The following is a 16,833-nucleotide window of genomic DNA, read 5'->3' as shown; positions in this document are numbered from 1 at the left end:
GACAAATGATAAAAGGATATGAACAGATAGTTTTTAGGGCTAAAAATCCAGATTACCAATACATATCAAACAGTTTTTGAAGAAATCATTCTGGAAAACTCTTGGAAGTATGCCTGTTATTATTAAACCATGCATATACTTTGACCCACCCCATATACTAAATCTATAACTCAAAGAGATAAAGAAAAAGGAAAAGGATTCATATGAATAAAAATATAATACCTCTTTTCTTTTTGAGGAAGCAAAGAGTTGGAAATGAAGAAATAGATATAGTATATAAATGTGACACAATACTATATAAACCTCTAAGAAATGAAGATGTTTTCAGACAAACTGATGCTGACCAAAATGAGCAGAACTAGAAAAACAATTTAAACAATATTGTAAAAAAAAACAACTTTGACTAGTTGTATAACCCTAATCGTCTCAGCAAACAAACAAAAAAAAAACTTTGAATGAGTGAGGAAATTTGATAAATAGAAAGACCAATCCCAATTCTAAAGGACTTGTGATAGAGGAGTGATAGATACATACAGAACAAGTGAAACATAACTTCTTTGTACATGGCCAGTTTGAGAGAGGTAATGTGACTTGATCAAGTTCTATCCACTGCACCATCTCTCTGCCGCCAAAAAGTTGGTATCTGTTCACATTTCCTACACAAGATTCTTAGCAAATTCATCAATCCACTATGGTGCAGCTGACAACAATTTTTCATGTAAAAACCGAAGGCTTTAAGAGTATTTTCCTCCAATTCAATTAATCATTAATTATTGCGGGGATTAGGAGACAATCATAGAAATTTGAGAGTAAGAGAAATTCATCAATGGTCATCTAGTTCAGTGGTGTCAAACTCAAAAAAATAGAAACTGGTCCCTGGGAACCACCTACAGACTTAGAAAACGACAAATTAACATTATCTACATTGTATTATATTTCCTAAAAAAATTTGTTAACATTTTCCAATCAACATTTTAATATGGTCAGATAAGTCTGGCACTTCTGATCTACTCCAATCTCTTCCTCACAGATAAGAAAATGGAAGCGCATCAAAAAAGTGATTTATCCAAGATCACACAGAAATTTTACAGTAAAAGAGAAACTGGTCAATGAATTCTGGTTTGATCATCAGCCTAGTCATTACTACATACATCACAGCTACCACCCTGTAATAATATTTTAATAATATCTTTGGAGATTTAAAAAAAAAATTTGTCATATGGCCCTAAAAGTAATGTAAAATAACATTTAAAACATTTCAACTTACTCTTGGCAGCCTCCAACTATGCCTATTCGTCCATCTTGTCCTTTATGTTTTTTAGTTGTTAAAGGGGGTATAACATTTCTCACCAGCTGAAAAATATTCTCCATGTTCTTTACTGAGGACCTTTTACGTGGCAAAACTGGTTTCTCTACAGCTAAAAGAAGAGAGTAGAAAAAAAAAACACATAATAACATGAAAAGTAATCTCTAATTTTAGTGTAGAGGATTACAGACATATAAGAATAATTTCTATAAACAGCAAAAACTTTCAGAAAGCTTATCTTTTAAAAACTCTCCCAGCTTTTAGATATTAGTATTTTCTTTAAAAAAAAAGTTTTTCACACATTACCATGCCTTGACACTTTTAACATAGACTTTAAAAATTCCTGAGAATCTTTATATATTTATAGAAACAATTATTTTTCATGTAAAACTGACATATACATTTAGCTTTTTGAAAACTTTACTTCTAACCACTGGATATTTTGGATGACAATTTGAAAATATCAGGAAATAGAAAGAACTGCTGTTTATCCTCTCCCACAGAAGTCATTTTGAAAACATAGATACTTGGAGTCAGAAGACATGAGTTCTAATCCAGTTTTGATCTAGCTGTGTGACCTTTGGCAAGTCATTTACCCTATTTGTCTAAGTTTCTCCATCTGTAAAATGGGAATAACATCAGTTCCTGCCTCCCAGGGTTATTGTGAGGATCAACTGAGATAGTAATTGTAAAGTGTTTTTAGCACAGTGCTTGGCACACAGCAAGCACTATAAAAATGTTAGATATTATTACTATGATGATAAATATCCTAATTTAGTCAACATTTTGAAGGACATGACAGCCATTTCAAATAAGAATACCAAATTTGTATTTGCTATATTTTACTGTTAATCTGGATGTTTATTGTACCCCATTTTAAAAAGCTTTTTCAAGTGTATTTTGAAAACATGTTTGGACACTAATTATTTGAAGTAGTAGAGAACAACTGGTGTTTCAAATATAGAACATTCACTTTATTTTAATAGAATTTATGTGGCGATTTTAAAATCAGTTAACACTTCTGAAATTTTAATTGGTCCTGCTTGATAAATTTCCTTTTGCAAAGTCCTTTGTAGCTTCAGACTCAAAAGACTTTGGCCACAAATTCAGAGAGCCCAACGTGTCAGCTGGGAAACAGAGACATCACAAATTAAGAGCTAAAAAAAGGAATTTTGCAAACATATGCCACATTTTCTTAATTCTCTGCCAAAAACACTCCCCATTACAATTAACTCATTTGCTGAGAAAATTAAAAGCAGCTTTTACAAGTTCAACTGAAGGCAAAAAGCTGCCAAAAGACTTTCTCCTAGAAAAGGTTTGTATTTTTAGACCCTCTTCCAAGTTTATTTCTTGCTTACTTGATTTTTATAATCTAGAGATAATGGTAATGCAGATAATAGATACGATAACAATGAAATTTAGTTACATTTTCAGAAAATGTTGATAAAACATTAATTCAGTTATAATCATCCTGAATATTTCTATGGATTAAAAAAAAATTCAACATCTGGTTAATCTGGAATAAAAAGATAGACTTGGAATAGTGGAGAACAGTGGTCTCAAAGATCAAAAGACATAGCTTCGAATTTTGCCTCTGAAGCCTGAAGGACTATATGACCCACAGCAAGTCCACCTCTCATCAGCATTCTAGACACTTTTTTAAGATTTTCAATTGCATAGTATAATGAATAAACATTATATATTTAGGTGCCAGATACCATGCCAAAAATGATTTTCCTCACTGATGAAATGACTTTCCTCAAATGAATTCTCTATGTGAACCAAATCACAGACTAATTCCGTATCCCTAGACTAGAGATAAACTCCACTCCCCACATTGGAAATGTCAAGTCAACAGTATCACCTTTTCCCTTTTCCCATCCCTCACAATGCTCACAAAATGATTCAAAACACAATTACTGTATAAGCCTTCAGTTATCAACAAATAACTGTTCAAATAATAAACACAGCTGACTAATTCTTCCTTCCATCCTTATAAGTATTTCATTAATGCCAATGAACTAAGAAAAGAAACACTCCCCACGTAACCCCTTTCTATTCCCTTATTTTCTAGGCTTGCCACAAAAGCGTAAAGGAAGAGCTGAAGTTATAAAGTCTCCATCTCATTTCTTGGAAAGCAAGACTAAATCTTTCAGTTTTCCACAGATAGATTAAATTTTATACATAGATGGAAAACACCATTCACATCCAGAGAAAGCACTATGGAGACTGAATGTAGATTGAAACATGCTATTTTCACTTTTGTTGTTTTTTCTTTGTCATAGTTTTTCCCTTTAGTTTTGATTCTTCTTTCACAATGACTAATATATAAATATGTTTAACATGATTATACATATTATAACCTATACCAGATTGCTTGCTATGTTGGGGAGGGGAGAGGAAAGAGAGAAAAATATGGAAATCAAAATCTTACAAAAATGAATGTTGAAAACTATCTTTACATGTAGTGGGGGGGAAATACTGGAAGGAAGGAAGGGAAAAAAGAGAAGGAAAAGGAGGCAGAAAGAAAAAAAAGAAAGAAAAAGAGAAAAAAAGAGAAAGAAACATTACACGTAGGTCTTCTGGGGTCTCTTTTTTTTCCCCCTGCTGCTGATTTTTCTATGAAAAGAACTACCAAAAAACATATATGTATCTATATAGGCCACTACTTTCGGCACAGGTTTTTACTTTGTGAAAGAAAAATTTACAATAATAAGATTTAGCTACATGTCCAGGAACTGGTAATGAAAAAGGAATTCATCTATAACTACGATGAACAATTCAGCTACAACTACAATGAACATCTTTACAGGTATTTCATTTGGGACTCAACATCCATCCATCATCATTTTAGTGTCAAATGGCTTGATTACCAACTACATAATTGTAAAGGCAAATTTTTATGTGATAGGTCCATGACTTGGAATGGTCCAAGTACAATCAATTTCATTAATTCTTTAAAGAACTACTTTTCTTTTATTCAGGAACAGAAAGTACAAAAAACAAACCAAACAAAACCCTACAATTTCTCAAGTCACAGTGTTGAAAAAACAAACTACAATTTATATAAATAAACATGTCAAAGATCAGTTTCACTAAAATAACCTGTAACAGAGGCAGAGAGATAGTAACTCTTCAGTAATTTAAAAGAAGTCTATGGAGTTGCCTGAGACTCAGAGATTAAATGAGTTTGCTCAAAGTCATATATAGCTGGTGCTGAAAGGTAAGACTGGAACTCATCCTCCGGACTTCAAATACAGCCTTTTTATGCACCAAGCTACAAATGTCAAGATGCAGTTTTTTATAAGTAGTTACAAAATTCATTGAAAGTGGCTCAAACTAGATTAAAATGAATTGAGAAATGTTTAACAAATAAATTAAAATACAACATAAATGATAAATTTTAATTTTTTAAGTCAATATACAGACCACAGGGATGCATTTCTATTTGAATTTGCTATCACTGGTTCTTTGTACACCCCACAAAAAAAAGCCCAACCCATAAACGTGTGTGTGTGTGTATATGTGTGTGTGTGTGTGTATGTGTGTGTGAGAGAGAGAGAGAAGTCCAATCAACAAATGTGTGTGTATGCACACAGTTATCCCTTCTACGATCTGGAAAATATGCATAAAATTTTTTGGTCTTCCCTTTGTGTCAGAAGTCTGAAATTTTTTTTTAATGGGGCATTTTATAGGGTATTATTAAATGTTTGGTCTAGGCTATATGTAGTAAGTTAATGTAAAGTAAAAATACTGTAAGAAAAAGAAATTTTAAAATTCAAAATATGAAATTTATTAAAAAAAAAAATCAAACAATTTAAGGAGAAAAATACTTAATGTCCTGCATGTTTAACAAAAGACATTAAAAAAAAATTAATCTTTGAAATTTCCTCCTTGTACTCACCATTAACCTGTGGTACATCTTTGCAATTTAACTTGAAATGAAGAAGTTGAATGCTGCGTTTCTCTTCGGTCATTTTCTTCTGGCTTTCAGGACCTTTCTTAGTTGCCTCTTGACGGGAGGGTGCTTTCTTTTGAGGGGCAGGTGCAGCCTTTTCTTTTGCTTTTACATTACATAGGCGAAACCTTTTCTTAAAATTTTCAAACCAGCCTTTAGTGGCCTGAAAATCTGTACAGGTAGGTTTTTCACCTTCATTTTTCTTTAGAAAATGATATAAGGCCTTAGCTTTTGCTCGTATGGTGCCAGGGTCTACTGGAATGCCTTTTTTATAACAATCCTGCACCCAAAAGAAGGTTGCACTCTCCACCTGAGAGAGATGTGGATCTCGGGATTTATGCAAATGCTTTGCATTTGTTGGTGTAACTGTGGCAATGGCTGCACGGATTTCCTTCTCATTTTTCTTGATCTGCTTTACCATTGCCTCACTAATGCAGTAATGGCGGGCCACTGCAGCAGTTGTTTTGCCTGAACGCAGCATATCTAACAATTCTACTTTTTCTTCCAAGTTCATAGCTTTCCTCTGTTTCTTGGGAATACTTTTAGCACCATAAGGAGCACTACGCTTGGGACCCATGATTTTAATAGTTTAAAGTGTATAAACGACACAAGATATACGAAACTTGAGATGCAAAGATCACTTGAGATCACCGCGAGATGTCACATGAAAGACTGCTGGAAACAAGCTTGGCATCCCCAAACCAGTGCGCAGTTCTTTTACTATAGATTTAATTTTAAGAAAAAAATTGTGTAGCTGTTCATTTGTGTTATTAAATGGTAAAATATATTAAGTAATTAATAAATGGTAAAATACTGAATGGGTAATATTATACATAACAGTATATACAGTTTATGCATTTACGAGTTAACTAAATTTCTAAATCTTTCCACATTTCTAGTTTTTTTAGTTTTCTGGCTTTCACATTCTTTTTGTAAACTTTAACTTTTTTCTTATTTTAACTTTTAAAAAACAAAAAACATGGGGCAGCTAGATGGCACAGTGGATAGAGCACCAGCCCTGAAGTCAGGAGGACCCAAGTTCAAATCTGGCCTCAGACACAATACTTCCTAGCTGTGTGACCCTGGGCAAGTCACAATTGCCTTAGCAATATGTATATATATATATGGTATTAAAAATATGTTGATATTATACAATACCATAATATATTTTATGCATTTCTGAATTTTTAAACCTTTTTTTGTACTGTCCTGCTGACATTTGTGTGTTGTCTGTGACTTCCCAAAACTCCCCCCCAAATTCCCATTTACAGTAATTTCTTATGCTGACCTGAAATACAGAAAAACCATGATAGGGAAAGTCATGGTGTGGAAGGGATAAGCGTGTGTGTGTGTGTGTGTGTGTGTGTGTGTGTTCACCTATGCTGGCTCTTTATATATGGACCAAAACAAGAGATTTATTTTTATGCAGGCTAACTCTTCAAACATGCAAAATATATCTTTAGAAGCTATCCAATTTGATTTACTGCATATTTACACAAATATAGTTTTAGTTATTGTGTGACTTGCTGTTTCAATCTTTAAAATCATATCATTTCAAAGGCAAATGGGATCACTAACTATGTGATCATGTAGTTTATATGCCAATATTTTACAAAACAAAATTTGAAATCACTAGGAAATATATTCTCTAAGATCTCTGATATTAGTAGTGTATTTAGTCCTGTTGTTTCCAAGTAAAAAGAGAAATTACACACTTAAAAATATCTCTTAGATATAATTCTCCTAACATCCTTACCTGAAAATAAACAATTAAAAAAAAAAAAAGAACAAAGAATCATCTGCATACCAAATGGATAATACATATTAGTTACTGAAGTATCTCTATTTTCAAACACTAGTCTAAGGTCTATCCCAAAGTCTCTTAATCTGGGGTTCATGGACCCCCCAGAGGTGAAAGCACAGATTGCTCAGAGACCCTAACCTTGTATTGAAAAAAAATTCCATCTTTATGTTAACTAGCCATAAAATTCAGCATCACAAAAATGGTTTTAAGAACCCTGGCTCTTATGTGAGTAAGAATACAATATAGTATATAAGATATACATGGAGTACATAGAATATAAGCATGCATAAAATCAGAATTAAATATATTGTTAAGTGTTTCTCTATTCCATTAGAGTCTTCGAAGAATCAAATATTTTTCAAAAAGGCAAAATCAATTAATTGAACTATTTGCTTCCTTTTCCAGCCTTCAAGAGCACACATCTTTCTTTGTTATGTCTAAAAATAGTGTGTGTAAAGATCCCTTGTACCTGAAAAGAGTAATGTTTCCACAAATAAATTCTATGGGATTACTAGATGAAAAATCAAGAATTCCCTACTGTTCACAGAAAAAGAAGAAAAGATTTAGATATTGGAAAGATTAACTTGCAAAACAGAAGTGCCTTGACTACAGTAATAAATAATCCTAATTACATTATTATCTACAAACTATTTATTTATATTCTATTAAAGCATTTATACATAGTGATGCAAACATTATTTTTAACTTACTTTCAAAGTCTTAAAATTTATACACCTATGATCTAAATATTTGTTAGAAGTGTTTCAATTTAAATATTTATAACCCAGTAAAATATAATATTGCTAAAACACAAAAGATAATAGCAATTTGGTTAGAACTTAATTTATTGCTTGATGTTATCCTTTAACATTTAAAACAAACAGCCCTAGATGAAAAACACTCTAAAAGGAAAATTTTAATTTGGAAATTGTATCTTTTGTTCTTGGCACTAAGAAGAGAAATTAAGAAACACCAGTAATAAATTTCTTAGACACACACTTTCTGTAGATTTATAATGGACTTTCTGTCATAAAACTTGTCTTTGTTACTAATAATGTAAGTCTTATGCTCTGAAAAAACAACACTAAAAACAAGGCATTAAACATTTTCCATCAAATACAAAAGAAACTACATAAATCAAAATCCATAGTCAGTTACCCTTTCACTTCCTTCCATTAGAACTAGAAAACCTGGATCACTACAGTTATCCCTTCCCACATCTAACTTTTTTCAATGAGCTTATATCATGGGTCAGCATAAGAAGTTAAATGGGAATTTTGGGGGAGTTTTGCAGAAACCACAGACAACACATGAAGGTGACACAGAAGCTGTGACCAAATACTTAAGCCTAACTTCATAATAAAATACAATATAAATACCCCATAAAAGAAAATTAAAGAATTTCAGACCTCTCTGGTATGAAGGGAAAGCCAAAAACTTTTAAATGAGTTTTCCAGATCGTAGGAGGTGCCATATTTCTAACTAAAGAGCCATCCATGCCTTTCCCCCATCCCTTGCAATGCAGAAGGGTTAATTAAATGGTTTTCAAAACAAAAATACTCTTTAGCTATACTATAAAATTGAGTACCTATCATTGGAGAAAGTGTTGGTGCCATAGTATTATAATTAACGTTCTCTCCACAGGGTGGATGGTTTTCTCTCTGAGATGAACTGGGTGATCTGCACTGTGACCTTTGTGTCAAGTTGAAGAAACTGCAGCTAACATCTGTCCCAGTACTTGCAACATCCACAGCTCTTGGGTATGTTCCATTTATCGATTCTTGTCCTCAATTCTAAGCCTCTTCTCTTCATACCTATAAAATTTTTCTTCTGTTTCCATATTTTGTTGCAAGAACTTCTCCATCATTTTGTCCAGAGTCATATTGGCATGTCGGGGTTTTTTGATCTTTTCGATTGAGGCAGAAGTAGGATGTTGTTCTCTACATCAATGAGACTGAAGCCTGAATCAAAAAGTAGATATGAATAAGCATACACACAAAAAATAAGCTCTGATCAAGTGTAGGGTTATTTGATGTCAGCTAAATAGAAACTTTCATCAAAACACTTGAACAAGAATTAAGAATGGCTCATTAGTATACTAAGATTGTGAAGTGTGTGTTCACAGGTATTAACCAATGTCATGTTTTCAGATATGGCTATAACTGTTAGATAAGGGGGATTTTCTGATTTGTATTTTAAAGAGTCTCCATTTGGGGAAAAAAAACTCTGATTTTCACACAAATATTTTCAGGACTCTGGAAGACAAACTTGTGAAAACAGTCAGTGGAGGCAAGAGGACAACATTATCAAAGTAAGGTAAATGTCCAATTTGCTTTTAGTGGGAGAGAGGTATGGGTCCATTTTTTAGTGCATAATGTATAATTCATAGGGGCACTGGAAAAATGTGAAAAACATCTCTCTTTCAGACACACTGCACTCTCATTCATCACATAGCAGTTTGTGTGGGGGAAAAAAAGGACCATCTCTTAAGATATTGTGCTTCATCCCTGAAAATTAAATAAGGCAGAAGGGCATTTTTCACCAACAGCTGGAGTGCCAAAGGCTAAACATGGAAGTTCAGTTAAGTTGGCCAGCAAACACTTTTGTCACTCACAATAGGTTTTAAGTCTACTTTCATAAATTAATTGGATTTGTATTCAGAAGTACTTTAGTATAAACATTAGCTTTCTGAAGGAATACAAGATTTGAGAAAAGGCAACTCAAACATCTTCTTATGAGCAATATCAATATGATAACCGGAGATTTTAGGGAAAAAAATCAAAATTAAACATCAGGTTAAAAAATAAAAGGGAATAATGGTCAGGAATGTATATACACTTATATTGGATTGCTTTCTAGAATTATTTATGCCAATAAATTCCAACTTTTTTTGAAGATGCAAGCTTTGGTAATCACTCCCTTTTCCTCTTATGTGTGTTAAATGACAAATTTTAAAGTGCATTAATCAATTTTGTTAAGAATTTCTCCCACTTTGGGGCAGCTAGATGGCACAGTGGATAGAGCACCAGCCCTGAAGTCAGGAGGATCTAAGTTCAAATCTGATCTCAGACACTAACCACTTTTTAGCTGTATGACCCTGGGGCAAGTCACTTAACCGCAATTGCCTCAGCCAAAAAAAAAAAAAAAAGAAAGAAAGAAAGAAAAAGAATTTTTCCCACTTCTCTAGTCTGAAATAAGAGGAGAACCCCAGGGGCCTACAAACTTGGGCCAAGACATTATTAATCTGGACTTTGGAGTTCGAATATTTTTAGGGGTTTTTTTGCAAGTAAACTTTTAAAATGAAATCTCAAACATATTCAGGGAAAATTTCCTCCCAGCTAACTACAAAAAAGGTTTAAAAAAATAAAATAAAATTTCAAATACACGTGAAATACATTAAAAGTTATCACTGAAATAAAACTTATTGAGCTTTCTAATGATTAGGTCAAGATAAGAAAACAGATGGAATGATTATAACCAACCAACTGTTCCTGAAAGAAGTTTTGACTTGTAAAAAGTTTACAAATTGACTTTACAAGTCAATTAGGAAATTGAATTGCCAAAAAAATCAAAAATTGCAAGTCATCTTGTATAGTCCATACTTAACAAGATAATTAAAAAGGATATGATAATCCCTTTTACAGTAGACTGAAGGAAATATAAGGCTTAATTAGAGAAATAAATATTAAGCTATTTCTAAAAGTCAATGGGACCTCTTCCCCCTCAGAAATAGTTTAGTAGTTAATCCTATTTAGCACTAGGTGAAGACAGTAGTAAGAGGTGGGGAACGCTGTAGAATCTAGTTAACCAAGAGACCCCCAGGTGTTATGGTATCCCTCAGCATCCACTTACTGCCCCAACCTCATCTATGATACGCAGGCCCTGGGCACAATACTCACCACTGCAGGGCAGCACCTGATGGTGAAAGGGGGATGTTCCACTTTGATGGGACACTGGGCAAAGGAAAAGTGTTTGCCCAAGTTCTTCTAGGGAGACATCAGTCTGCCTCATCCATCTTGTCCCGTCTCCTTAGGATGTCCATAGTTCCTAGGCTGTGGTAGGAGCCTCCACGTCTCTCATGCTGCCTCGATAGTTGCCTCAAGATCATAGTCTGCACAAGGTTCTTCTCCGAGTACTCCGGGAACTCTCAGTTAAAGATGCAGTCCATCTTGTGGAAGGACTAGCAGATTTTGCACGCATGTTGCTTTGCCTGGGAGGCCACTTCAAGCCTTAGGACGCTGACCGGCATTGCTCTGAGGTCCGGGTGAAACCCATTTCCCCCTCACTGAAGGCCACGTCCGAGTACACACAGCCGTTCTGAAAGTTGCCCCAGATGCCCAGGGTTTCCAAGTCAGACCCCAGTAACCCCGCGGTGATCATTATTACTCCGTCCTCTTCCCCAGAACAGAGTCCCGGAGAAAAGCAAGTGGCCCCTTCCTACTACCAGTCCTCTTTCAGATGGAGAAAGACACGGGGTGTAGCAGAACGAGCCAAAAAGAGTGGGAAAAGGAAGAAGGGAGTAAAAGGTGATCTACAAGCACATCAAACCTTGAGCTAGGGAGCTGACTGTAGGGCACAAGGAGGCAAAGAGGCAATTAAGAAAGCGTTAATTGATGGAACCCAACTAGAGGTTTTTACACTTCTGGATGAGGAACCTTAAGAGAGAGATGGCAGCTTGCACCTCTTTCCCAGTCCTATACTCCTGCTAGGGTGTGGAGAAAAGTTCAAAAGTAGCGTGAAAGTAGCGGTGCTCCAGCTTCTTCCAACACAAGTAAATCTACTGTGAGAACACAGCCACCTCAGTTTTCTTCATCGTTTTTCCCAGCGTTTCCCCAGCTTAATGATCATCCAGCCTAGCCTACCGCAGGCTACTACCCTCGCTACCTAGTCTTTTCATCCCAAGCTGATCCCATCTCGAAGCCCTTCACCAGGGCCTCAGCATCCCTCCTGGGCTGAGCTACTTCAGTCCCCAGCTCCTCAGCCTCCGGCTGTTCAGCTCAGCTCAGCGACAGGAGAGTGCAGCTCAGCTGTAAGCACCCTCTAGCAGCGCCGCTGTCAACGCGCTCCGCCAGGTACCCGCTTCCGCCTTAAACCAGGGGCGCGCACAACAGCTCTCTCCCCCCCGGACCTCCGCTAGCTGGCAGGCTCCGCAAAGCTGTTTCGGCTACAGTTCCCAGCCCACAATTCGTAAACAGACACACCCCTTACTTTGCATTTCTCCTCCCCCTGCCCGCCCCAGTCCCTGAAGCTCCGTCATCTAGACGCGCGCTCTACCTCACCGCGCACACCCCAGCGCCAACCTCCCAGCGCTCAGCCACTCTCCTCGAGCGGCCCGCCTCCTTTCTGCGGAGTGGGGGCAGGGAGCGCCCCGCCTCCTCGAAACCCCAGGAAAAGAGGGGTTAGGCTAGGAATGCTCCCTCGCAACCGACACCCGAAGGCCACACACTGCCCTCTACCCGCCCTAAAGAATACAAGCCCCAGCCATTTTCCCTAGCTCTTAGCAACGTAAGGCTCCGAATAGAAACGCAGCGGGAATCTAGGAAAGAGACTATAATACCGAAGGAGGGGCAAGGTTATTTCAGAAGGGAATAAGGCTAATCGAGCCTATCTCATAGTTCACATCTCCTCTCCCCAAATCCATCCCTATTCACACCTCCCGGAGTCCGCTCTCTCCGAAGCCACTCACCCCTCGGAATCTACAGCTGGGGGCTACTCCAACGCGCTTCCCCTCCCCCGCTGTGCCTTAGCAGGCCCCTCTGGTCGGGCTCCGCAACAAATGGATCATAGTACTAGCTTCCTGACCTCCGCCCTACCAGCAGAGAGAGGCCCACGAGGACTGCAGCGTGTACCTGAATCCAGCGGCAGCCAATGACAGATGAGCAGAGCCGATAGCCCCGCGGCCGCAGCCGCTAGAGACACCCCCACAGTTCTGGCCCTTGTTTCTCCCCAAATTATCATCTCCTGCAGACAGTGAATTCGGCCTGGAAACTGTGTTTTTCTTTTTAAACACAGTCTCAAATCCCCTCCCCCAATCGGGGTCTGAATCTTCTCTTACCTAATATGCCTTTAGGGGGGTTGGGACCAACTCGGGCTAACAAACCATAGAAGCGTTTAATCACGATCATTGGGACGTTCTTCCGGGTTTGCCGCTGTCCAAACTCTGCCAGCAGGAAGCACGTTTTCCAAAACGAAGTCTGGCTCTTTTCTCTGGCTCTCCCGCAGAGGGAGTTCAACCTCCCTCAGCCAATCACTGCTTCTATACCTTCGCGATTGACATTACAGACAAAATTCTACTCGAAGCTTTTACAATTAATAGTCTTCCCTCCCCTTCCCCCATAGTATTATTTGTGAAGCTTATTACAAAAACCTGTAAGCCAAGGTATTGTTTGTTGGTCCTCCTTTGTGATTTTTTTTTTTTTTTTGGCTAGGTCATGTCTGCTGGCATGTTTAGTGGTTTTATTTTGCTTTGTTTGGGGAGATATGGAAAAAGTGTTGTACAGAACTTAGAAAATAAGTAGGAAGATTTAAAAGCTATGCTGTAAACAAACCCGTATTTGTTGAGAATTCTGTCAAATCAGCAAGCATTTATTAAGCATCTAATATGTGCCAGACACTGTAGAAATACATATTGCAATCAGAAAAACGTTTTCTGTCATCCAAGAGTTTAATAATAAAGGAGAAAAGATGTAAATAAATAGATACATTGATACATATAGAGTAGAAGTACAGGAAATGTAAATTTTTCATTTTACAGGTGAAAACAACTGTAAGCAGTTAAGTGCCTTTATTTAGATCACACAACCAGTAAGTGCTTGAGGCTAGATTTTTAATTTAAGAGTTTCCGGACTCTAGGTCTAGGTTCCTATCCACTTAACTACTAGCTGCCTCAACACCTAAAAGGAAGCTGAAGAAGAATAAAGACATGGCTGGCCTTGATATCCTCCTTAAATGGAGGCTCTAGGAGGAATCAGCCCATCAAAGGAAGTGGCCACAAGGACGAAGGATATTTCCAGAATGAGAAATCCAGAGGTACAATGAATTTCCAGGGTGAGGGAGTTTCTGTTGCATATATGGGAGAGAAATTCCAGAGTCAGGAAGCCTAGTCTGATGTTTGAACACTTACTTTATGCTTCATATTGAAGAGGGGACGCTGAAACTCTAAAAATCCTTAAAGGAGAAAATCTCCTTCAACTCTGCCTCAGTGAGGGACCTCGCCCCGAGGGACAAGGGACAAACAGTTTCATCCTTGTTACCTGGGTAGTGTAGGCTCAGTCCTGAAACTCATTGAATTCAATTCAAATTCCAGCTCAAGCTGAAACCCAGTGAGGAGCCCCCTTCAGCTTGTGGCCAAAGCTCCTATTGTAGAAGAGCCAAACTAAAACCCTCTCTTTGCAGAGATTCCAAATATGCCATCCTATGCCATGCTTGGGATGCCAAGGGTCTCTGTCCACTGGAATACTCTTTCCAGTGTCATTCTCTCTTTACGCTCACCTATTTTCCCTAACCAGACTTTATGCCTCTCTGTCAGGATTTCTAGCCTTACTTCCAATCCCCATAATAAACCTCTTATCAATCTAGGTTTTGGGGTCTGTAAATTCTTTTACAGAGAACCTCTGTGCCACCAGAAGGGAATCCCCAAAACTCCCTACCCTTGCACTGAATCCCAAGGGGTTGTTGCAGGGGAGCCTAACTCTCCATTTGGTTCCCTGAATCCCAAACCTGCCTCTCGACCTTATCATTTAACTCCCTGACCACTAGAAACCCTAATTTCATTTTGGTTCCCTAAATCTAAACCTCATCAATCTGAGCCAACTCACTAATTTAGAATTCTGTCGGAAAAGAGTTAGGAAGTGTTCAACATTTCCTGGTATCAAAACAATTTTGATGAGGTAGTAGTAGCAATTCATACTTTGAAATAAACTGTAACAGATTCACAATGGCCATTCTCTTTGCCAAAAGGTAGGTTTATTTAGGGGAAGAGGTTAAAGACAGAAAAAGAGCTAAAATAGGGACCAGGATTGGCATATATGAAATAAGAGTTGGGAGAGCATATAGTGAGAAAGGAAAAGACAAGTTCCAGAAGAAAGGACATTTTCATAATATGGGAGTAAGCCATTGACTGGCAGGTTAGAGCCAAAATTTATCAAACTAACCAGAATTGGCTATAGTAAGGAGAAAGACACCATTAAAGGGAAGGCACTATGAGGAAAGAGAGAAACTCTTAAACCCATTTGAGGGCTTAGTCCTAAAAAGGATTTAGCAAAGATCTTCAAGAGCAAATCTTTTATAGAGAAAATAAAGCCTCAGCAGTTTCTCAAGGAAATCTGGGAAATAAAGATGGGAACTCAGAGTGAGGGATCAAGGAGTCAGATAGAATGTATCTGGCAGACCGGGTCCTAGACCTGTCAAAAGATATACTAATCAATTATCTCAAAGGTTGTTTAAAGATACTCAAGAGGTTGGAGAAGAGACAATGGAGGTTGTTAAAGAGAATTGGTTACATCTGATAATAGCAGATAATAGCCAGAGGAAGAGAGTAAGTCCACATAAATTTTACAAAGATCACTTGGAGTATTTTTATTAGCTTATGTTTTAATTCATATTTAAAATTCATCACAATTTAAGACAAAAACCTATAAAGAAAAAAAATTAATCATTGTTCCACTGAATTTCTTGTTAAAGGGCCAGAAACCTCTACTGAAAGGAAGGACTGGATACTTACAGCCCCTCAATGGAAGACTTCTGCCACTTATTTCCCAGGGTGGAGGGTTGGTGGGGAGTATTCAGTCATTATTGAAGGACAAAAATTCCAGATCTCTCCCTCAAGGCCTTTCCTCAAGTAGTAACCTATTCTCTTAATGCCATCTATGTCTGAACCCAGTACAATTAATCTTTCAAACTGTATGCTCCTCTTTGGAGAAAATTCAATGCTAGTTTAACATTTCTAGACTTTGATTTAAATTTTTTTAATTAAATAATTTGATATATTTATATAAGTATTGTACTTTAAAGTATGCAATAATTTTGATTACTTCCTTAAATTACCCTGGATTGCCTACCATGGAAACCTCTGGGTTCTCTGTTGTGTGGATGGAAATGGCAGTTGGCTGCTCATATCTTTAAAACTGGTGAGACTGAGCCAATCATTCCTCTTTTCCAACTATTTTGTTTCTGCTGAATCTTATTCCCTGAACCCAGAAGATAAAGATCCCCGTTTATTCATAGTGAAGACTTTATGGACTAGTGAAAATTGTACTAGTGACAGGGAAAGGAAGTTCCTTTCTCTGTTATTCCTCCTGGAATCTTAGAAGCAATTCTGTGGGTTGTTGTACTGGTGTACTTTGCCATTTCCTTTTCCAGTTTATTTTATAGATGTGGAAACAGGAGGGCAAACAGGATTAAGTGACTTGCCTAAAATCACAATCTGCAAAGTATCTGAGACCAGATTTGAATTTAAGGAAAATGAGTCTTCTTGCCTCCTGGCCAGGCACTTTATCCAGTCAGCTGCTCTCATTGACTTAAAATTTGAAAAATACTATCGTTTTATCAATGCTAGTAGATATGGTATAATTTATGCAAATGTTAGATAAACTAGTAGGCTGAATAAAAGTATTCAAAATTGTTCCTATACAGTTGACATTAAGCTAACCCTACATGGATGTCCTGAGAATTGAAAGTGTTTGGGGCTTGAGAGAGAAGCGGGTTTTAGATTTGAAACTGGGATTGTGCTCCTTGGGGACTAAGGAGGAAGAAATCATCTTTCCT

General features: G+C 37.1%; 1 protein-coding gene across 7 annotated transcripts in view; it reads right to left on the bottom strand.

Annotated features, from left to right (window-relative positions):
- The window catches only part of NAXD (NAD(P)HX dehydratase), an 86,174-nt gene that overhangs the window by 56,320 nt on the left and 13,021 nt on the right, over positions 1-16,833 (bottom strand). Inside the window, exons 1-4 of one of the 7 annotated variants that reach the window (XM_051984190.1) lie at positions 13,124-13,415; positions 8,657-9,029; positions 5,211-5,984; positions 1,268-1,418 (exon numbers count right to left, since the gene is read on the bottom strand). In XM_051984190.1, the coding sequence (XP_051840150.1) occupies positions 1,268-1,418; positions 5,211-5,841 (782 nt within the window). In that variant the 5' untranslated portion in view covers positions 5,842-5,984; positions 8,657-9,029; positions 13,124-13,415. The other 6 variants (XM_051984188.1, XM_051984189.1, XM_051984192.1 and 3 more) reach the window with 6 other exon arrangements.

This window comes from Antechinus flavipes, chromosome 3, assembly GCF_016432865.1.
Source record: "Antechinus flavipes isolate AdamAnt ecotype Samford, QLD, Australia chromosome 3, AdamAnt_v2, whole genome shotgun sequence".
In the NCBI taxonomy this organism is placed as follows: domain Eukaryota; kingdom Metazoa; phylum Chordata; class Mammalia; order Dasyuromorphia; family Dasyuridae; genus Antechinus; species Antechinus flavipes.
Note: the sequence above shows the minus strand (reverse complement) of the source record. Positions and strands in the feature narration are given on the sequence as shown.